At 33.5% G+C, this 17,733-nt stretch overlaps 1 protein-coding gene across 4 annotated transcripts in view; it reads right to left on the bottom strand.

Moving 5' to 3' along the window:
* The window catches only part of RASA1 (RAS p21 protein activator 1), a 121,281-nt gene that overhangs the window by 25,208 nt on the left and 78,340 nt on the right, over positions 1-17,733 (bottom strand). For all 4 annotated transcript variants that reach the window (XM_078004444.1, XM_078004442.1, XM_078004443.1 and 1 more), the window contains exons 8-11: positions 15,394-15,544; positions 11,562-11,640; positions 2,075-2,195; positions 1,252-1,408 (exon numbers count right to left, since the gene is read on the bottom strand). In XM_078004444.1, coding sequence (XP_077860570.1) covers positions 1,252-1,408; positions 2,075-2,195; positions 11,562-11,640; positions 15,394-15,544 — 508 coding nt within the window. The remainder of the gene's footprint in view (positions 1-1,251; positions 1,409-2,074; positions 2,196-11,561; positions 11,641-15,393; positions 15,545-17,733) is intronic.

Raw genomic sequence — 17,733 nt, 5'->3', positions numbered from 1 at the left:
TTGCTACTATGTAGGGAACTGGTTTGAGGAAGGATTCAACCCACAAGAAGGGTGCAGAGTAGAACTAAAGAGAAAAGCCAGAGACCTGAATCAACCACATTTGAAGGCTAAGATTCTCAGGTTGTGAAAAAGGGGCAGAAAAATCTCAAGAAATCCTGTCTCACACAATCTTTGTGTTTTTTGGAACAACTCTTTATGAGGTATCAGAGAGTATTCAAGGAAAAAAAAAAGGGTATCTTTGTAAAATGAATTTATGAAGTAATTCATACTATTTTAGAGATTCACAATATAAACACTAGCTAAGAATACAAAAAGCCTTGCTATATATAAGTAAAACTATTTGTTCAATCAGCATTCCTCAAACCTATCTGATCATTTTAAAAAACTGTCAAAATCACAACACTAATGTGATCTCCTAAACACACTCTGAAAAGAGAAATGACAAGGCTATATATTTTACAGGTATTTCTCTTAAGAGAAATATTTCAGCAGGATAAAACGTAGATTTGCCTCACAGAAATGCCATCCTGCAGCAGAAAAACAAGCTGTTGAAACATTTGTTTTAACTGCCTTTTCTCTAACTAATTGTGACAATAGGTAATAAAAGTGGTAAGTACATCTAAAAAGACTGGGATGGATTACTGATAATACTAATGGTGAAAGGTAAAAGGCCGTTGTTCTTGAGCAAAAATCCAGATGTAATCAAGAGCTGGATTTGTCCTCTGATGTTTAGGATTCAGCTTATACATTTATATTCATTTTTTTAAAACCAAGCAATCAATGTAAGAAGAATTTTTTTTTTTTAATTTCAAATACATTTTTCCTATCAAGACAATTTTAAGATTATTTTTTAACGTTAACTTTTCTCAAGAACTTGCTTACAGAGTTAATGGCAGAATTGAGTGCACCTAGTACTCTTGGGTACACTGAGTTAAAGCATGTGAAAAAAACAGAGGAAAGATGACAAAGACTCAAAGTCAGTCACTCAAAAGATTGCTGGTGGGGGCAGGGAGAAAACATGCCTTATACTACAGGAAATGTCATGCCAAAGATTTCTATGCAATACAATGGAGTAGACTTTATGCATATGTTAGTCTAAAATTAAGCAAGGAAGGCAAAAATTACCTAGAAAGTACATCTACTACTGTTAGAAGGTAATTTTAGGGCTCTCAAAATTGGTTTGCTTTGTTTATACCCACTATTTTATTACTAAGACAATCCCGAAAGAAAAATAGGAAACCAGTCTCTTACCTGCCAAAGAGACTATCATGAACGACATAGACAGAACATACACTGAGATCTATTAATCCTTTTGGTTTGGTAGCTCGTTTTTCGCTTTCAAAATAAATAAGCTGGGCATCACTACCCTCTAAGATAAAATATAAATTTTTCCAACGTTTTCCTTTGCCTGTTAAAAAAAATAATAATTATTATTTTCTCTTAGCCAAATAATTGCGAAATTCTACATATTATTAAAATTAGTATTTCTAAAAATATGAATCAATTTTTATTCCAAAGCTTATGTAATATGCCAATTCTTACATAATGAGAAAATGCCTGTAACAAATCTATACAAAAATGCCTTTTGTTACATTGCGTGTTTTAATCACAGAGTAAATGTTGAGAATACTTTATATCTTCAGAGATTTCATCATGAGGAAATCGTAAAAATTCTTGTTTTGGAGTAATTCTTTAACAGTCTTCAGGAAAAAATTCTTCCACTAAAGCACACCCCCACCCACAATTCCCCAACATGTCTTTATGTCAAATTGAGGTAAATCTGTAAAATATCAATACTATGAATGTGCTATGTGCCATAAGGATTTCCTCAAAAAAAAAAAAGAGAGAAAAAGAAAAAGAAACCATGGGCTAAAGAAACATTCTGGTTGAAAATATAGACTTCTAAATATACCTACACTCTAAATTTTGAAGAATGCTTATATATGGGCTCTAAACAAGTGTCAGTTACTAATAACTCATGTCAAAACTTATTAAATATATATCACAATAAGTTCGGAGCTCCATATTTACAACATCTCTATCAAATGGGTTAATGATGAAAGTCTGAACTTACTCTTTTTCAGAAGATAACCTTTCTTAACAATATTTTTATAGAAGGCATCCTTTGTTTTACGACGGATAGTATTATAAATTTCCTTGCCATCCACTGCATCATTGAGTACTTGTTCTTGATCCTGAATTTTAAAAAACATTAAAATTATTTCATACATTCTTGATGGAAATGAAGTAAAAAATCTATAAAATTACCAATTAAAAGCCAAAGTGCTTAAAATACCAAAATCTAGATATACATAACACATAAATGATTTTTTGCTTTCCAAAGAAATTCTCTGAAATGTTTCCTTATAATTTCGAAGAACACAGACAACGTTCACAGAAAGATTTCCTTGCCAGTCCCAAGAACAACTAATAAGTTGTCTGTTTCCATGGATACCTAATAAACTATTTTCAAATATAGTCAGTTATACTTTACAGCAAATAATGTTTTAAAAACATAAACTTGTCACAGCATAACTGGTAAATTAGGACCCAATAAAAAAAATAAATTCATGTTTGCTTATGCACAGTTGTGTCTGTGAGAAATGCTAGGTGAATACAGACAACAGTACCCAGGTGAACTAAGACATGAGAATGAACAAAACATACACACTTCAAATACCTAACAGTTCCCTCAATCCACTAAGTGTGTCACATGCCACACCCATGCATCTGCAGCTGGTGTTATAACCCTGATTTCAGATAATCCTCCTCTGCCAATCTGCAACATTCCCACGCTTCATCCCTACCAATGGCCATTTCCACATGTAAACTTCAGGTCTTTCTTCAAGGTAAAATGCCATATTTATTGTAGTATGTACATATTTATTAAAAAGAAAATATATAAAATTAAGCAACATGTTTATATTAGGTTCTTTCTTGATGTATCATTGATGAAATTTCTAAGTGTTACACCCTTAACCTCACTTTGCCCAAAAGCCCTGTGGTTTTGATTGCCTGATTTTGCATAATGCTATGATTTTTAGGAATGTATATGTTACATTTTAGCAGAACTTACATTAATTGCTAAATCCCCTGAGAAAAAGAATTATATCAGGATGCCTTTATCATGATCTTTCCAGAATGAATGAATCTTCAATTTTACTATTAAGGTCAGTTGGACTGTTTTAGTTTTCTGGTTTCCTTTTTGAGTAGCTCTTAACTATTTTGCAAGGATTAATATTTTATGACTTTTAGTCCATCTTACAAACCTCATGGGTCCATTCAATCCTCTTATAAATCTAAGTTATGCTGTGGGATTTTCACAATCCTCTCTCTCCTGTATCTTGAAATATTATGCTGTTTCATCATCCTAGGAACTATTTCATCATTACTCAGAATTATTCCCAAGTTTATGCTAAAAAATTACTAAAATAAGAAAATAGAAGAATGAATTGCCTACAGCAGGGTTGACAAACTATGGCATGCAAGCTAAATCCAGTCCACCACCTGTTTTTTATACATAAAGTTTTATTGGAACACAGCCATGCTCATTCCCTAACATGCTGTCTGTGGTTGCTTCCAGATAAAAAGACAGACTTTAGTGGACACACTAAATGAACTGCAAAACCCTTTACAGAAAATTTTTGCCAACCCCTGGCCTAGATAATATAACTGAAATAAATCATCTGTATTGCATCACTCTGGGTGTTTTCGTGTCTGTGTGTGTGTGTGTGTGTGTGTGTTTTAACTGTGTTGCAAAGTATTGCAGCGTCTTTTGTAAAAATATAAAAGGCCATCTTTGCTGTATTTTTAGCTTTGATTGATCGTACTTAAAATATTCAGAACTCTTTATTTTCTGCTCATAAATGATAAAGAGAAAAAAACTGATCCAGGAAGATATCTGGCAATTAGAAAAATCAGAAAATGAATGCAAAGAAATAGCACTCTAGACTCTACCATGATGGCAGAATTGATTTTGATAAATCTCAGACTGTTTTTCAGGTGATGATATACTTGAATTTTCTCAAACTCAAGAATCACTGAGTGAACCATATTACTTCTAAGGGGAAAAAAAGGAAATATGATGTTCTCATCTGGTTAGTTATTAAATAGGAAGAATGTCGTCATGCAATATTTTGTGATAAGAACCTGGATTATCCTGTTCGGCTAAAAAGAAATGAGACTATTTAAATTTTTGTATGTACATCAAAATTTACTTAATATGACTTGTGAATGGGCAAATATTAAAGGACCTTTGTATAAAAAATTACTGAAAGTAAACATAGATATTTTAAAATTCACTGGATTGATCACTCTTATAAACAACGTTAATTGCTGTTTTAAAATCTAAACAAAAATATTTTACAATTATGGAGCAAAGGACACTGTACTCTCCAACAAAATTATGAGCCATCAAAGTTTTCAAAAGTACTGCATTTTGCTTGCGCCTTTAATCCCAGGACTTTGGGAGGCTGAGGCAGGATCATCTGAGGTCAGGAGTTCAGGACCAGCCTGGCCCACATGGTGAAACTCTGTCTCTACTAAAAATACAAAATTAGCTGGGCGTGGTGGCGCGTGCCTGTAATATCAGCTACATGGGAGGCTGAGGCAAGAGAATCGCTTGAACCCAGGAGGCGGAGGTTGCAGTGAGCTGAGATCGTGCCATTGCACTCTAAGCCTGAACAAAAAAGAGCGAAATTCCGTCTCAAAAAAAAAAGAAAAAACTACTGCATTTTGATAATACAAAAACAAGAAAGAATCATAAGCTAGATTGCAATAGTGATGTACTTAAAATCTAGAATTGCTATGATAGATATAATGCAAGAAGAACCAAAGTAATTACAAGTAGAACGTATTAGACATGTATCTGATTTCAAATCTGGAATCAGAATTTACAAGATGGCTGTGTTTCAGGTCTGTGCACAAAGGGTGAAGAACTGTTAGTTGCATTGAAAATACTGTCCATTTCAGGTACATAAGCCTTCCTAGACATGAAAACATGGAACAAAAATTTGGGTACGCTACATTTAAATTCTTATTACATTTTCCAATGCAGTTGTTTTTGGATCATACCCTGATTCTTGGTGATGCAAATTATTTGTAAAATGACTTAGGAATATAAAAAAATCAAAAGGGTACACTGGACCATGATGTTACAAATAGTGATGACTTTTTTTTACTTTCCTGTTAATACAGATTTGTATTTACCAAATCTTTAGTTCAATGGTGATGGCACTTAGTATTAGCTGCAGAATGGAACATTCTTGGAGTCTGTCATTTAAGACATGTAACCACACTAATATTTGGATTTAAATACTTGATTCCAAGATGCTCTATATAGGTCTTTTAAAAATCATATGAAAGTGGGGACTAGTCCACAAATCCTAAAGGATTCCAATGCATTAGATGATGCTATAGGCAAGAACACAACTTCACTTTTCAAGTCCTAGTAAATGATAGGAGAAAGCCTTCTCTGTGTGTTCCTTTTCTCAGCCCGAGAGATAGTTCTTAGATTTTTTACATTTCTCCCAAGGGAAGTTCAATAATCGGATTGGTGACAGTCTAACAGCCACTGAACCAAGCATTTCCCTAGAAGTTACATATGTAAGCTCCTGAAGGCAGACTTAACTTGCAGATCCTAGCTTTGTTTCTTAATGTAGGAAAACACCATTTAATATATTAATTCAATAACTGTTTGTTGAGTCCCAGGCATTGCTGTAGTTCTTGAAATACATCAGTGAACAAATCAAAGACCCCTATCCTCATGGAACTTATATTCTAACCAGGGAAAGATTAAAAATAAACATAAATAAATAAATTGTACTGTATGTTAGAAGATAAGCGCTCTGCAGGGTTGAGCAAGTTACAGTGTTAATTAAGGTGTCTAGGTAAGTGTCATTTGCTAATTTGCTAAGTTTTGAGCAAAAACTTGAAAAATTTAAGAGTTAGGCTAGTGGATATCCAAGGGAAAATAATTTTGGACACAGTGAACAGCTACAGCAAAGATCCTAAGGAAGGAAAGAGTCGAGTTCAGAAAATTAATGGACTGCTACTGTTGGGTCTTGTATGCCATTCTAAGGACTTTGGCTTTTATTCTGAAAGAAACAGAGAACATTTTCAAGTATTAAAACAGAGGAGTAACATGATCTGACATTTTAAATGGATCCCAGTGATAGCTGCGTAGCATGCAGCATAAGGGGACAAAGCTAGAAGCTAGCAGATTGAGGCAGATTCTGGTGGTGGTCATATTCTAGACATACTTTGAAGGCAGAGTCAGTATGATCTTCCTGACAGGTTAGATATAGAGTACAGAAAGAAAAAAGAGAAAAACTGAGGATGATTTAAGTTATTTACTTAACCTCTCAGCTCTCAGTTGCCTTATCTTTGAAATAGGTGTCGTCATTATAGTGTCACCTTGGTAAAGGTGTTGAGAAAATTAAATGAATGAATATGTATAAAAAACAGTGCTTAAAATATAGTGCTCAAAAACGTAAGGCATTTTTATTATGGGGTGTATTGTCTCAAAAGGCCCCTTTTCTACTAATGCTTGTCTTGACAAGTGTTAATAGTTCCAGGAAGTAAGCAAACCTAGCTAGGACTCTGCTCTTTCTTAGCCTTTGCCAGCATCTTAGCCTGAGTCTGGGTACACAGGGTCACCTCACTGGAAGATGAGGTGATTTGCTAGCTAATCAATTTGGCAATTAGTAAAAACATTTTACTTGCTTTTGTACTAATAGTTAAAATCCTGCTTGAAGAATGAGTTTTATTATTCCCCAAACTTCTACTAAAACCTACTTTTCACCTCATGCTCCAAAATAATAGACCACAAATAGCACTTAATAGTTTCTGTGTAGCAATCAAATTGCTTTATAATCAATATTAATTATTTCTGAAGTATTCAAAGCATTATAGGCACTTTTGCAAAACCAACTGGAGGTTTGTTCAGTTATAAAACAGTAACACAAGAGTGAGGCACATTATATAATCTGAAGTAATTCTTAAAGCAGTCTTACAACATACTGCAAATTTACTAGATGCCACGTACTATCTCTTTTTTTTTTTGAGACGGAGTCTCATTCTGTCACCCAGGCTAGAGTGCAGCGGCGCAATCTTGGCTCACTACAACCTCCACCTCCTGGGTTCAAGCAATTCTCCTGCCTCAGCCTCCAGAATAGCTGGGACTACAGGTGCGTGCCACCATACCCGGCTAATTTTTTGTATTTTTAGTAGAGACGGAGTTTTCACCGTGTTAGCCAGGGTGGTCTTGATCAAAACTTAAATTAGAAAATTCTAAGTACAAATTCAGTATGGGGAAATGTATGATTTAATTTGGGGTCAAATAAAATCACTAATTCAAAGAGCCAAGGGGAATTAGAATTGAGGATACAGCAATGGAACTATATAGCAGGATCTGTCATCTGGAGGCAAAAGCATCTCTAATCCTGAAAAAAGACCCTAGCCGTGGTCTAAAAAGCACTCACCACATGTTATTTAAAAAATAGACATATATAAAACATATATATTTGTGTGTGTGTCTGTGTGTAATATGTTCTGGCTACCTTCTCTTCCAATTACTCTGCAGTAATCAAAAATTACTCAAAAAGTGAAACAAGATGGATGTTAAAATAGCAGTATTTAGACAGGCAGAGAGGAAGACTGACATGGCGATAGGAAGGAGCACATTAAGGTGTAAGACATATTATAACAATACAGGCAAGAGTAAAGTAGGTACTTCTTGCTGAAAAGCAGAGAATCATTCATTCAATCAATATTTATTGAATATCTAATGTCAGGTACTGTTCTAAGCACTGGGGAAAAAACAATGCAAACAAAAATCTCTGTTCTCATAGACTTTAAATTCTACTAGGAAAGCATGCAGGAACGAAGGAAAATATAGGCAGACCTTGGAGGTATTTCAGATTTAGCTCCAGACCACCACAATAAAGCCAGCCATATGAATTTTTTGCTTTCGCAGTGCATGTAGAAGTTATGTTTACAACTATACTGTAGTCTGTTAACTGTGCAACATCATGTCTAACAATGTACACGTGTTAATTTAAAAATATTTTATTACTAAGAACTGTTGCAGCAGCCAAGGTGGCTCAAAACTGTAATCCCAGCATTTTGGGAGACCAAGGCAGAAGCCTTGGTCTTGAGGCCAGGAATTCAAGACTAGCCTGGGCAACATAGCAAGACTCTATCTCTACAAAAAAATATTAGCTAGGCACGGTGGTGTACACCTGTAGTCCTAGCTACTGGGGAGCCTGAGGCAGGAGGATTGCTTGAGCCCAGGAGTTCAAGGTTGCAGTGAGCTACAGTTGAACCACTGTATTCCAGCCTCAGCCACAGGGCAAGACCCTGACTCCAGAGGGGGGGAAAAAAAAAACTAACAATCATCTAGGCCTTCAGTGAGTCATAATCTTTATGCTGGTGAAGGGTCTTGCCTTGATACTGATGTCTGCTGAGTGATTAGGGCAGTGGTTGCCAAAGGTTGGGGTGGTTGTAGCAATTTCTTAAAAATGAAGTCTGCTGCATCAATTGACTTTTCTTTCACAAAAGAAATTCCCTAAAATGCTCTTTGATACCATTTTACCCACAGTTGAACTTCTTTCAAAACTGGAGGCATTCCTCTCAAACCCTCTTGCTGCTTTATCAAGTTAAGTTTATAGAATATTCTAAATCCTTTGTTTTCATTTCAATAGTGATCACAGGATCTTCACAGGAGTAGATTCTCTCTCAAGAGACCACTTTCTTTTCTTATTCATAACAAGCAACTCCTCTTTCGCTCCAGTTTCATCACAAAAGTAGAGTAGTTCAGTCACATCTTCAAGCTCCACTTCCAAATCTAGTTATCTTGCTATTTCTACCACATCTGCAGCTACCTCCTCCTCAAAGTCATCTTGTAGTCTTGAGCCCCTCAAAGTTATCCATAAGAGTTGGAATCAGCTTCTTCCAAACTTCTGTTAATGTTATTTTGGCCTCTGCCCATGAATCACAAATGTTCTTAATGGCATCTAGAATGATGAATCCTTTCCAAAGGGTTTTCAATGTACCTTGCCCAGATCCGTAAGAAGAGTCACTATTTTTGGCAACTATAACATTATGAAATTATTTCTTAACTAAGGATTTGAAAGTCAAAATTACTCCTTGATCCGTGGGCTGCAAATACAAGCTGTGTTAGCTGGCATGAAAACAACAATCTCCTTGTACATCTGTATCTGAGCTCTTGATTGTACAGTTGCATTGTCAGTGATCAGTATTATTCTGAAAAGAATCGTTTGTTCTGAGCAGTAGGTTTCAAAAGTGGCCTTAAAATGTTCAGTAAACCATGCTGTAAACAGATGGGCTGTCGTGCAGACTTTGTAGTTCCATTGACAGAGCACAGGCACAGTAGATTTGGCATAATTCTGATGCTCCTAGGATTTTCAGAATTGTCAATGATAACTGGTTTCAACCTAAAGTCACCAGCTCCATTAGCCCCTGAAAAGAGTCAGCCTGACCTCTGAAGATTTGAAGCCAAGCATTAACTCTTGCCATGAAAGACCTAGCTAACATTTTCAGATAGAAGGATGTTTTCTTTACACTGGAAATCTGTTGTTTAGCCACCTTCAACAGTTATCTTCTGGATAACTTGCTAGTTATCTTCTGGAAAACTAGCTAGATGTTCTGGGTAACTTGCTACAGTTTCTTTGCTTCACCTTACACTTTTATGTTATGGAGATAGCATCTTTCCTTAAATCTTATGAATCAACCTCTGCTAGCTTTCAACTCTTGTGCAGCTTCCTCACCTCTGTCAGTCTTCAAAGAATAGAAAAGAATTAGGACTTTGCTTTGGATAGGCTTTGGCTTAAGGGAATGTTATCCCTGGTTTAATCTTCACTCCAGACCACTCATATTTTCTCCGTATCAGCAATAAGTGTGTTTCACTTTATTATCATTCATGTGTTCAGTGCAGTAGCACTTTTAATTTCCTTCAACAACTCTTCCTTTGCATTCACAACTTGGCTGTTTGGTGCAAGAGACCTAGCTTTCAGCCTATTTTGGCTTTCACCATCCCTCCCTAAGCTTAATCCTTTCTAGCTTTTGACTTAATGTGAGAGACATGTGACTTTTCCTTTCACTTGACCATTTAGAGGCCACTGTAGGGTTATTAATTGGTCCAATTTCAATAGTGTTGTTTCTGGAGAAATAGGAAGGCCCAAGGAGAGGAAGAGAAACAGAACCAGCCAGTCAATGAAGCAATCAGAACGTACACTACATTTATCGATTAAGCTTGCAGTCTTCTTCAGATGCAGTTCATGGCACCCCAAAACAATTGCAGTAGTAACATTAAAGATCACTGATCACAGATCAACCTAACATATAATAGTGGAAAAGTTTGAAACATTATAAGAATTACCAAAATGTGACACTAAGACACAAATGAGCACATGCTTTGGAAAAACAGTAGCAATAGACATCCTCATTGCCACAAACCTTCAATTTGTAGGAAAAACAAAAAAAAAACAAAAAACAAACAAACAAAAAAAACTATCTTTGAAGCATAATAAGGCAACGCACAATAAAATGAGGTGTGCCTGTATGTTAAAAGGTGGCAAGATTATGATTCTTGAATTTATATTTAGCTTCAGATTAATGATTCCTCATCCCCCTGCCTCCCCCCCCAATTAACTGCAATAAGTAGTAGGTATAACCACATGAAATGAACTTGTTAGGAGGAAACATTAAGAAACTAGGCACACTACAAATCACTGTACAACTGCAGCTGGGTACCCAAAACCCTTAATAATCCTTTATGTCCCTAGAATAACAGTACCTCCATTTTCCACTTAGGAAAATTATTAATCCATATTTTGAAGCACCTTTTTCTAACTCCTGTTATACCATTTCCCTACCATACATTTCAGAAAGTGCAATGAGGAAGAAACAGAAGCTAATCACCCTAAGCATTAAGCAACTAATATTTAACAGGCTCTCTTGCTCAAGGCCAATCTTTCCTTTTATGTTCTAGAGTCTATTCATTTTTGTCTTCTCTAGGACCTTGTCCGTAAGATACTGCCACCACCCATCTCCCCATACGACATCACTCTCTTTACTACTATATAGTTTTTACTCAGAGTATACAGACATCCTCAAATTCTCTCACCATAAAACTACAGGCAAATAAAGAAAAAGTATAAACCATTTTCTGCCCTAATCCTCCTCTGTCAGTATTTTTTATTTCCTTTTATTACTCCCCAGGCTTTAATAAGCCTGGCTGTGGTTTATCACTGCTGTCTCTACTTTTGCCTCCAAAAAACTGACTCCTGGACCTATTGCAACTTACCTTCCTCCACAACTGCTTCTAATCTCAAAAACCTACTAGGTTGCTCCTGATTACCTAAAATCAACATAGATAAAAACCAAAAGATTCTCTTACAGTTTACTTTCTAAAAAATCTAAATAATCTGTAGTTTTAAGTTGTATCCAATTTTAATTTTACAAATGTGTGCAAAAACATACCACCAAAATGCATTTTAAAATAAAATGCTAATTATTGCAATAAGAAACGCAACACTGACCTGCATTGGTACAGGTTCCTTAAGATAATATCCTTCAACAATCTGTTCTTTTCGATAGTGATCTATGATGTCCCCAATGCTGTTAAAATAAAAATTTTTAATATTAATCCGTCTGATAAAAATGCAAAATCTTTAAAAATATGTGTAAACTTTCTTACCAAGGATTATCTTAATTAGCAAATTTTTTTCAAAGCACATAACACAAACACATTAATAGAATAAATGATCATAACATTCGTATTGTTTTAGAAAAACCAGAATGTTCTCAATATAGATTTACAGGCCAGAATACGTGGCCCAGGTACTGATTTTCCATACCCATCAAGTGGGCAGCCAGGTCAACAATACCATATTCAAAGAGTCACCATAAATGAGGAAATGATTAAAAGTCTAACTTTTTTTTCACCCCCAAGAGTACTTCTGAGATACTAAGAATGAAAAATTCACAGAAACATGGCATTTATTTAGGAAGCAGAATACAGGTAAATTAAGAATTTTTATTATCACATTTACACATTCTGGTTTTATATTAGAAACAGGTCATAAAACACATGAAAAGCAGGCAAAAGGAAGAAAAAAAACCCAGCTAATGTTACATGTAGGATTATCACTACAGGGAGAAAAGCTTATTATTTTGATTAAAGGTGCTACAAATTGGGAAATATTGGGAAAATATTACAAAAAAATAAAATGATGTACTGTGTTTTAATATAAATTTTAGTGAACCACATATTTTTTTAAATATAAAGTTGTTTCTCTATAATCAGATCATTCTATTGTCCTGAATACATAAATCTTGGAATTTTAAACCTTCCTTTAATATAGTGGACAAATGGGAACTTTTGAGCCACTTAGGAAACACTTCTCCAGACAGATTTTGTTTAACCTACTATATATATATAATTAGAATCTATGTGTGTGTACGCATCTTCAAGTATGTTATCTTCCCTATACTACAAAGTTAATTTAAACCAAATATAAGTAATGTTAAAAAACAAAACAAAAAGACCTGACAAGTTAACTAGTAGTATGAATGAACTTAACAGAAGCAGCATTTAACACAAGCCACAGAGGGGTGTGGTAAAAAATGAAATAAATAAAAGCATTATTAAAAGAACAAGCAAAGTTTTATGTTTTTAAGAAAAAATCTAATACCATATAAATCCAAAATTATTAAAAGAAAAATGAAAATCAGGAAATATATTTGAAGATAGCTAGATTCCACTAAGGAGATGACTATGTGTTTTAAAGCAAAAAGCATCAAATCTATGAAAATCAGTAAACATCGAAGGTTTTTGGGCTCAGTAACTGTAAAATACAATCAATCCACTGTAGCACCTCAATGTTACAATATAATTGTTTTCCATAAACCGAGAGAAGAGGAAACCATTGGGAAGTACAGTTTAGATTGTCCACGAGGAAATTTAAAAGTGTGTGGCAGTCAATCAGATAGGTTTTTACCAATGAGCTAGACTTAAAGAGTTTTTTTTTTAAATTACTCTTCCATTCATATTCTACCCAGAAACAGCAAAATAAACAGGAGAGATACAACAAATTTTCTAGACATTCATATAAGTTCCAGCCATGAAATAAGACAGATTTACATCTCAGAAAACTAAAACATATTCAATGTAACTTACTTTTGAAATAAATGTGAGTTTCTAGAGACACTATGTTCTGTACTTTAATTTTTGCAATGCACTTAGCACATAAAACCATGTGCACTCTTCTTGAAGTCTAGATAGATGTTAATATTGTCTCATCAAGGTCTAGCCAAAATCTATTGTCTTCCTTCTCACCCCTCACTGAACTCTCATCTACTGATGAGAGTTTATATATCCCCTGAATTTATCACAGTCTGCATACCACACTGTCTTTTCTAATAAACCTGAGCACTAATAATGAAGAAACTGTATCTTTTTCTTTAATGTGTTTACACAGGATTTGTACAGTATATTTCACAAAGTAGTTAAGTCTATAAATGGCTGCTGAATTAAATTTGCTATTAAATGCCTCTTCTACTTTTTTTTAAAAAACTCTGAATATAGGAACATTAAAGTTATGTCTTAACAGTTTCTAAATGAAAGACATAACTACTATCCCTCTTTATCAAGGTCTCGTGTATAGTTAATGGGGAGATGGGACAGCAGAGTATGGTTGTGTTAGACTTATTGAAAAATCTTACTTTATATGTTTATATCTAACAATAAATAATAAGCACAAAGATTTATATTCCTAGGAATTATTTCTGACATTACTAACATTAATGCTGAAATGAAGTATATATTTCCAAAACAATTACAAAATCCTTCATTTTCACACATCTGATTCACATAATTTGGGGCTTTTTAAAAAAGTTTAATATTAAATCTAGAAACAATAAGATGAATGTATAAACAAATTCACAGGGAAGAAAAAGTATAAAAAAGTTCTGGGGGAATGGTCAAGGCCACTAAATTAATATACATTTAACTTTTTTTTTAAAAATCCTTATTTTGAAAACATAATATTGTAATAATTTGGATAGAAATCTACTTAAAATACTTCTTTTTTCACGTTCCATCATGGTCTTTAGCAACAAAAAGCGACCACCTTTACATGTTTTACCGACTGCCTCCGGTATGTAGGAAGAATTTCCAGTTTTGTATGATGTATCATAAGGAAGTTTAAGTTAGTAACAAGACGAACTTCAAAAAAAAAAAAAAAAATTCATGTAAATTATTTTATCTTTAAAAAGGATCTCAATATGGACATTTATTTAAGAAGACGATATGTTTTCAATGTATGCAATACATTTTGTATGTTCTAAATCTCTAGAAAACTGGAATGGGGAAAAATTACATTCTTAAAGAGCTCAAATTGCAGCTAGCTGTATTTTCAATGAGAACATCTAGAACTCAGATTGTTATGCAGAAAGTACTCAAGCAACCTGTATATGAGGTAGGCAAAGGGGTACAGCTGCCTAGACTCACTCACATCTTACATTTGATGTCTTTTAACGGTCAACTGAGCTTCTAGCAAGCAACTAGAAGAACTTGTTTTTGTTTTTTTCAGATAAACAAGTTACAGAATCTCTATTCACTCAAATGTCTACTTTGATAAATTATAATTTGGATAGAGAACGCTGCTGTGGCAGAGGGGTTAAACCAGGCAAATATAAGTGTTTTAGAACAAGATTATGCCAGCCCCTGAAATAGGAAAACAATGCTACTCTAGAGTTATTAGGTATAGGAAAAACCTTTACATTCACAAATGATTATTTTCTATTTGACAGAAAAATTGCTGACATTCTGTCATATGGTTTCTTCTATTGACTTATTTTCCTAATCAAGTAACTATAATTCATTCTGAGTTTTGGGACAAACAATGAGTTTACTTTGAAAGTGAGAAGTAAAAACCAGCAATCACAGATAAGAAATGTCAACTTGAGAACAACTCAATTACATAACATCTGTATAGTAAGTCTCAGGTACCTTTAGAAACTTTTTTTTTCCCCTACTAAAGTATCTCACTGATAAAACAATGTTGATATATTTTATTTTCCTTCTCCTACAGATAATACACGGATTTAGTAAATCTGCTGCAAATAGCTTACGTCTAATTTTTAAAATCACAAAAATTATTTTGGAAGGAAAGTATAAGTTACTAATTTGTATTCATATTTGACACTGTCTAAAGAATTCTTGGGTATGACCACTATGAAATTATATTGAAGGTCTTATAATTTTTAGAAGTTAGAAACTTTTATATAATTTTGAATCTGAATACTGTGTTATCAAGATTTCAACTATTTTTACCAAAAGCAAAAGATAACTAAAAAATTATGATTTACCTGTTATAATACCGGCCTCCCATCATAAACTGATTGTTTGGCGTTGGACATATTTTAAATCGCTGAATATTTTCATTGGTCCGGAAATAAAGTGAATAATCACCAGGAGTATTATCTGAGGGTCTCACAAGAAAACTGCAGACCTGACCAACTGTAAAAATTAAGCTGTTAGTTTTTCCCTAATTATCAAATAAAAAAGAAAAGATGTTAAGTAGTATTATTACAAAGTGCATTCAAGGTCATAAACATATGTAAATTTTCACCAGGAACTTGTTTTATTTAAGGACAATTTCTTTCAAATTTTCTGGTTTATGATTCACAACCATCCATGTTGGTTGTCTGCTATCTCTCTGTTGTATCTTACCAGCTTTAATACATAAAAATAGAAAGCAGAAATTTTGCAGCCGTAACTTCTGGTCAGTAATATCTACAACTGTCATAATTTGGAAGGAACTTAAGCACAGTTAGGGAATACTGGCTAAAAATGCTAAATTCTGTTTGTAAATCCTTGTAATAAGAAGATTCTAAAAAGTGAAGACCAGTTTTGCTTAAGAATACTCTGTGCTTTATCAGTGTTTTCAATTAATCATTAAACAGTAATGACTGTGCCAGGCACAGTGATACATGCATATAATCCCAGCTATTCAGGAGGATCACTTGAGCCCAGGAGTTTAATACCAGCCTGGACAACACAGCAAGATCCTGCCTCTTAAAAAAAAAAAAATTAAAAAGTAAAGACTGTAATAAAATAGAACCAAAAGCTTTTCACAAAGGTAGATTCAAAACAACTGAAACATGTGTATACATTATCAAAATCAATACACATACACTATATTTTATTCAATAGATATGCTACTGAAAGGAATTATAGACGCAAATTATGTTAAATATGTCATATTAATTTTAGAGAAGTATTTCTGATATCTTTGATTGGCAGTGATTCATACTACTAAGATCCTCTGCCTTTTCTCCATTTAAGTCCAAATGATCCAGTAAAGATCAGGACTTGATTGTTTTTAGGAAAGCACAATGAATGCTTAGATTATAAGATATAAAGTTTGGGGGCAAATTACTAATAGTTCCAATCATCCAGTCAAGGCACATATTATCAAGTACTTCATGTTCAGTAAAAAGAAAAAAATAAATCTCCTTAAAAAACTGAATCTTCAAGGCTTAATACATAAGTAAACATAAAAATTACAGGAATTGTATAACGTGGGCTAAAATGAAAGTGTTTCTAAATTGATACAACAAATCTTAAGTGACAAGAATCCAAGATACTCTCTAAATTTCTTCTAGAATATGATAGGAATTTCATGCAAAATTATGCATGCAAGTCCTTATTTGTACTTCTCAGGAGAGAAAATCCCACCAGATCCTCAAAAGAGCACATGACACACAAAAAAAATGCAAACTAATGTAAGGAAATTAAGTTTAGCTCCTTTTCAACTTTGTATGCCTTAAAACAAAAGTACCTCAAGTACTTGATGGTGCAAGTTCCAAAAAAGAAACATATCCAAAATTCAATAAATTCACTAAACTACATATTTTTGGTTCCATACTGAAATAGCTGATAGAATGTCATTTTGGTTTAAAATTTCTTCTCTATTACTATCATGTAGCATTATCATGATCTTTTTTTATTTTTTGAACCTACTTAACGTACATCTTCACAATAAAATTGAGTACTTCAAAAACTATCTCAAATCTTTCAAAATAATAAATTATTAATTTAAAATGCAATGCTTTATGGATTAAAACAATTCAGATTACCTCTTTAATAACTAGTGTTATCACCACAAGAATCTATTTCATTCAATATTTCACAGAAACTATTGAACAGTCAACATTTTTGAAGAACTAAAACTTTTAAATTACATACTAAAGCTCAAACTTGTCTGAAATCTTTATAAGATGTGGTTTGCCGAAGAAATGCTTGGTATTTAAATTAATTCAGCTTTAGATATTTAGTAGGAATAAACAATGACAGGATGGTTAAAACCACAATAAAAGTCAATTTTTACTTTTTATTTATAAGCACAAGAGTTTTGGGAAATGTTAAAATTAATACATATTAAATAAAGCTCAATCATATAATTCCACCAAGTATACAAAGATAAATACAAGAATGTCTGCTATAGCTGAACAGCAAAAGAATAAAAACAATATAATATCCTTCTTCTGAAGACCAGTTAATTATGGTATTTACATAATGAAAAGTTTAAATCCATAAAAAGAGTAATGAAAATTTTTATCTGCAGATACAAAATCATCTCCCAATATATATCTAACATGAAAAAAGTGTGTTGAATGTTCCTGTCTGTGTAGGTGTAGGGGTGA

This window comes from Macaca mulatta, chromosome 6, assembly GCF_049350105.2.
Source record: "Macaca mulatta isolate MMU2019108-1 chromosome 6, T2T-MMU8v2.0, whole genome shotgun sequence".
Lineage (NCBI taxonomy): Eukaryota > Metazoa > Chordata > Mammalia > Primates > Cercopithecidae > Macaca > Macaca mulatta.
Note: the sequence above shows the minus strand (reverse complement) of the source record. Positions and strands in the feature narration are given on the sequence as shown.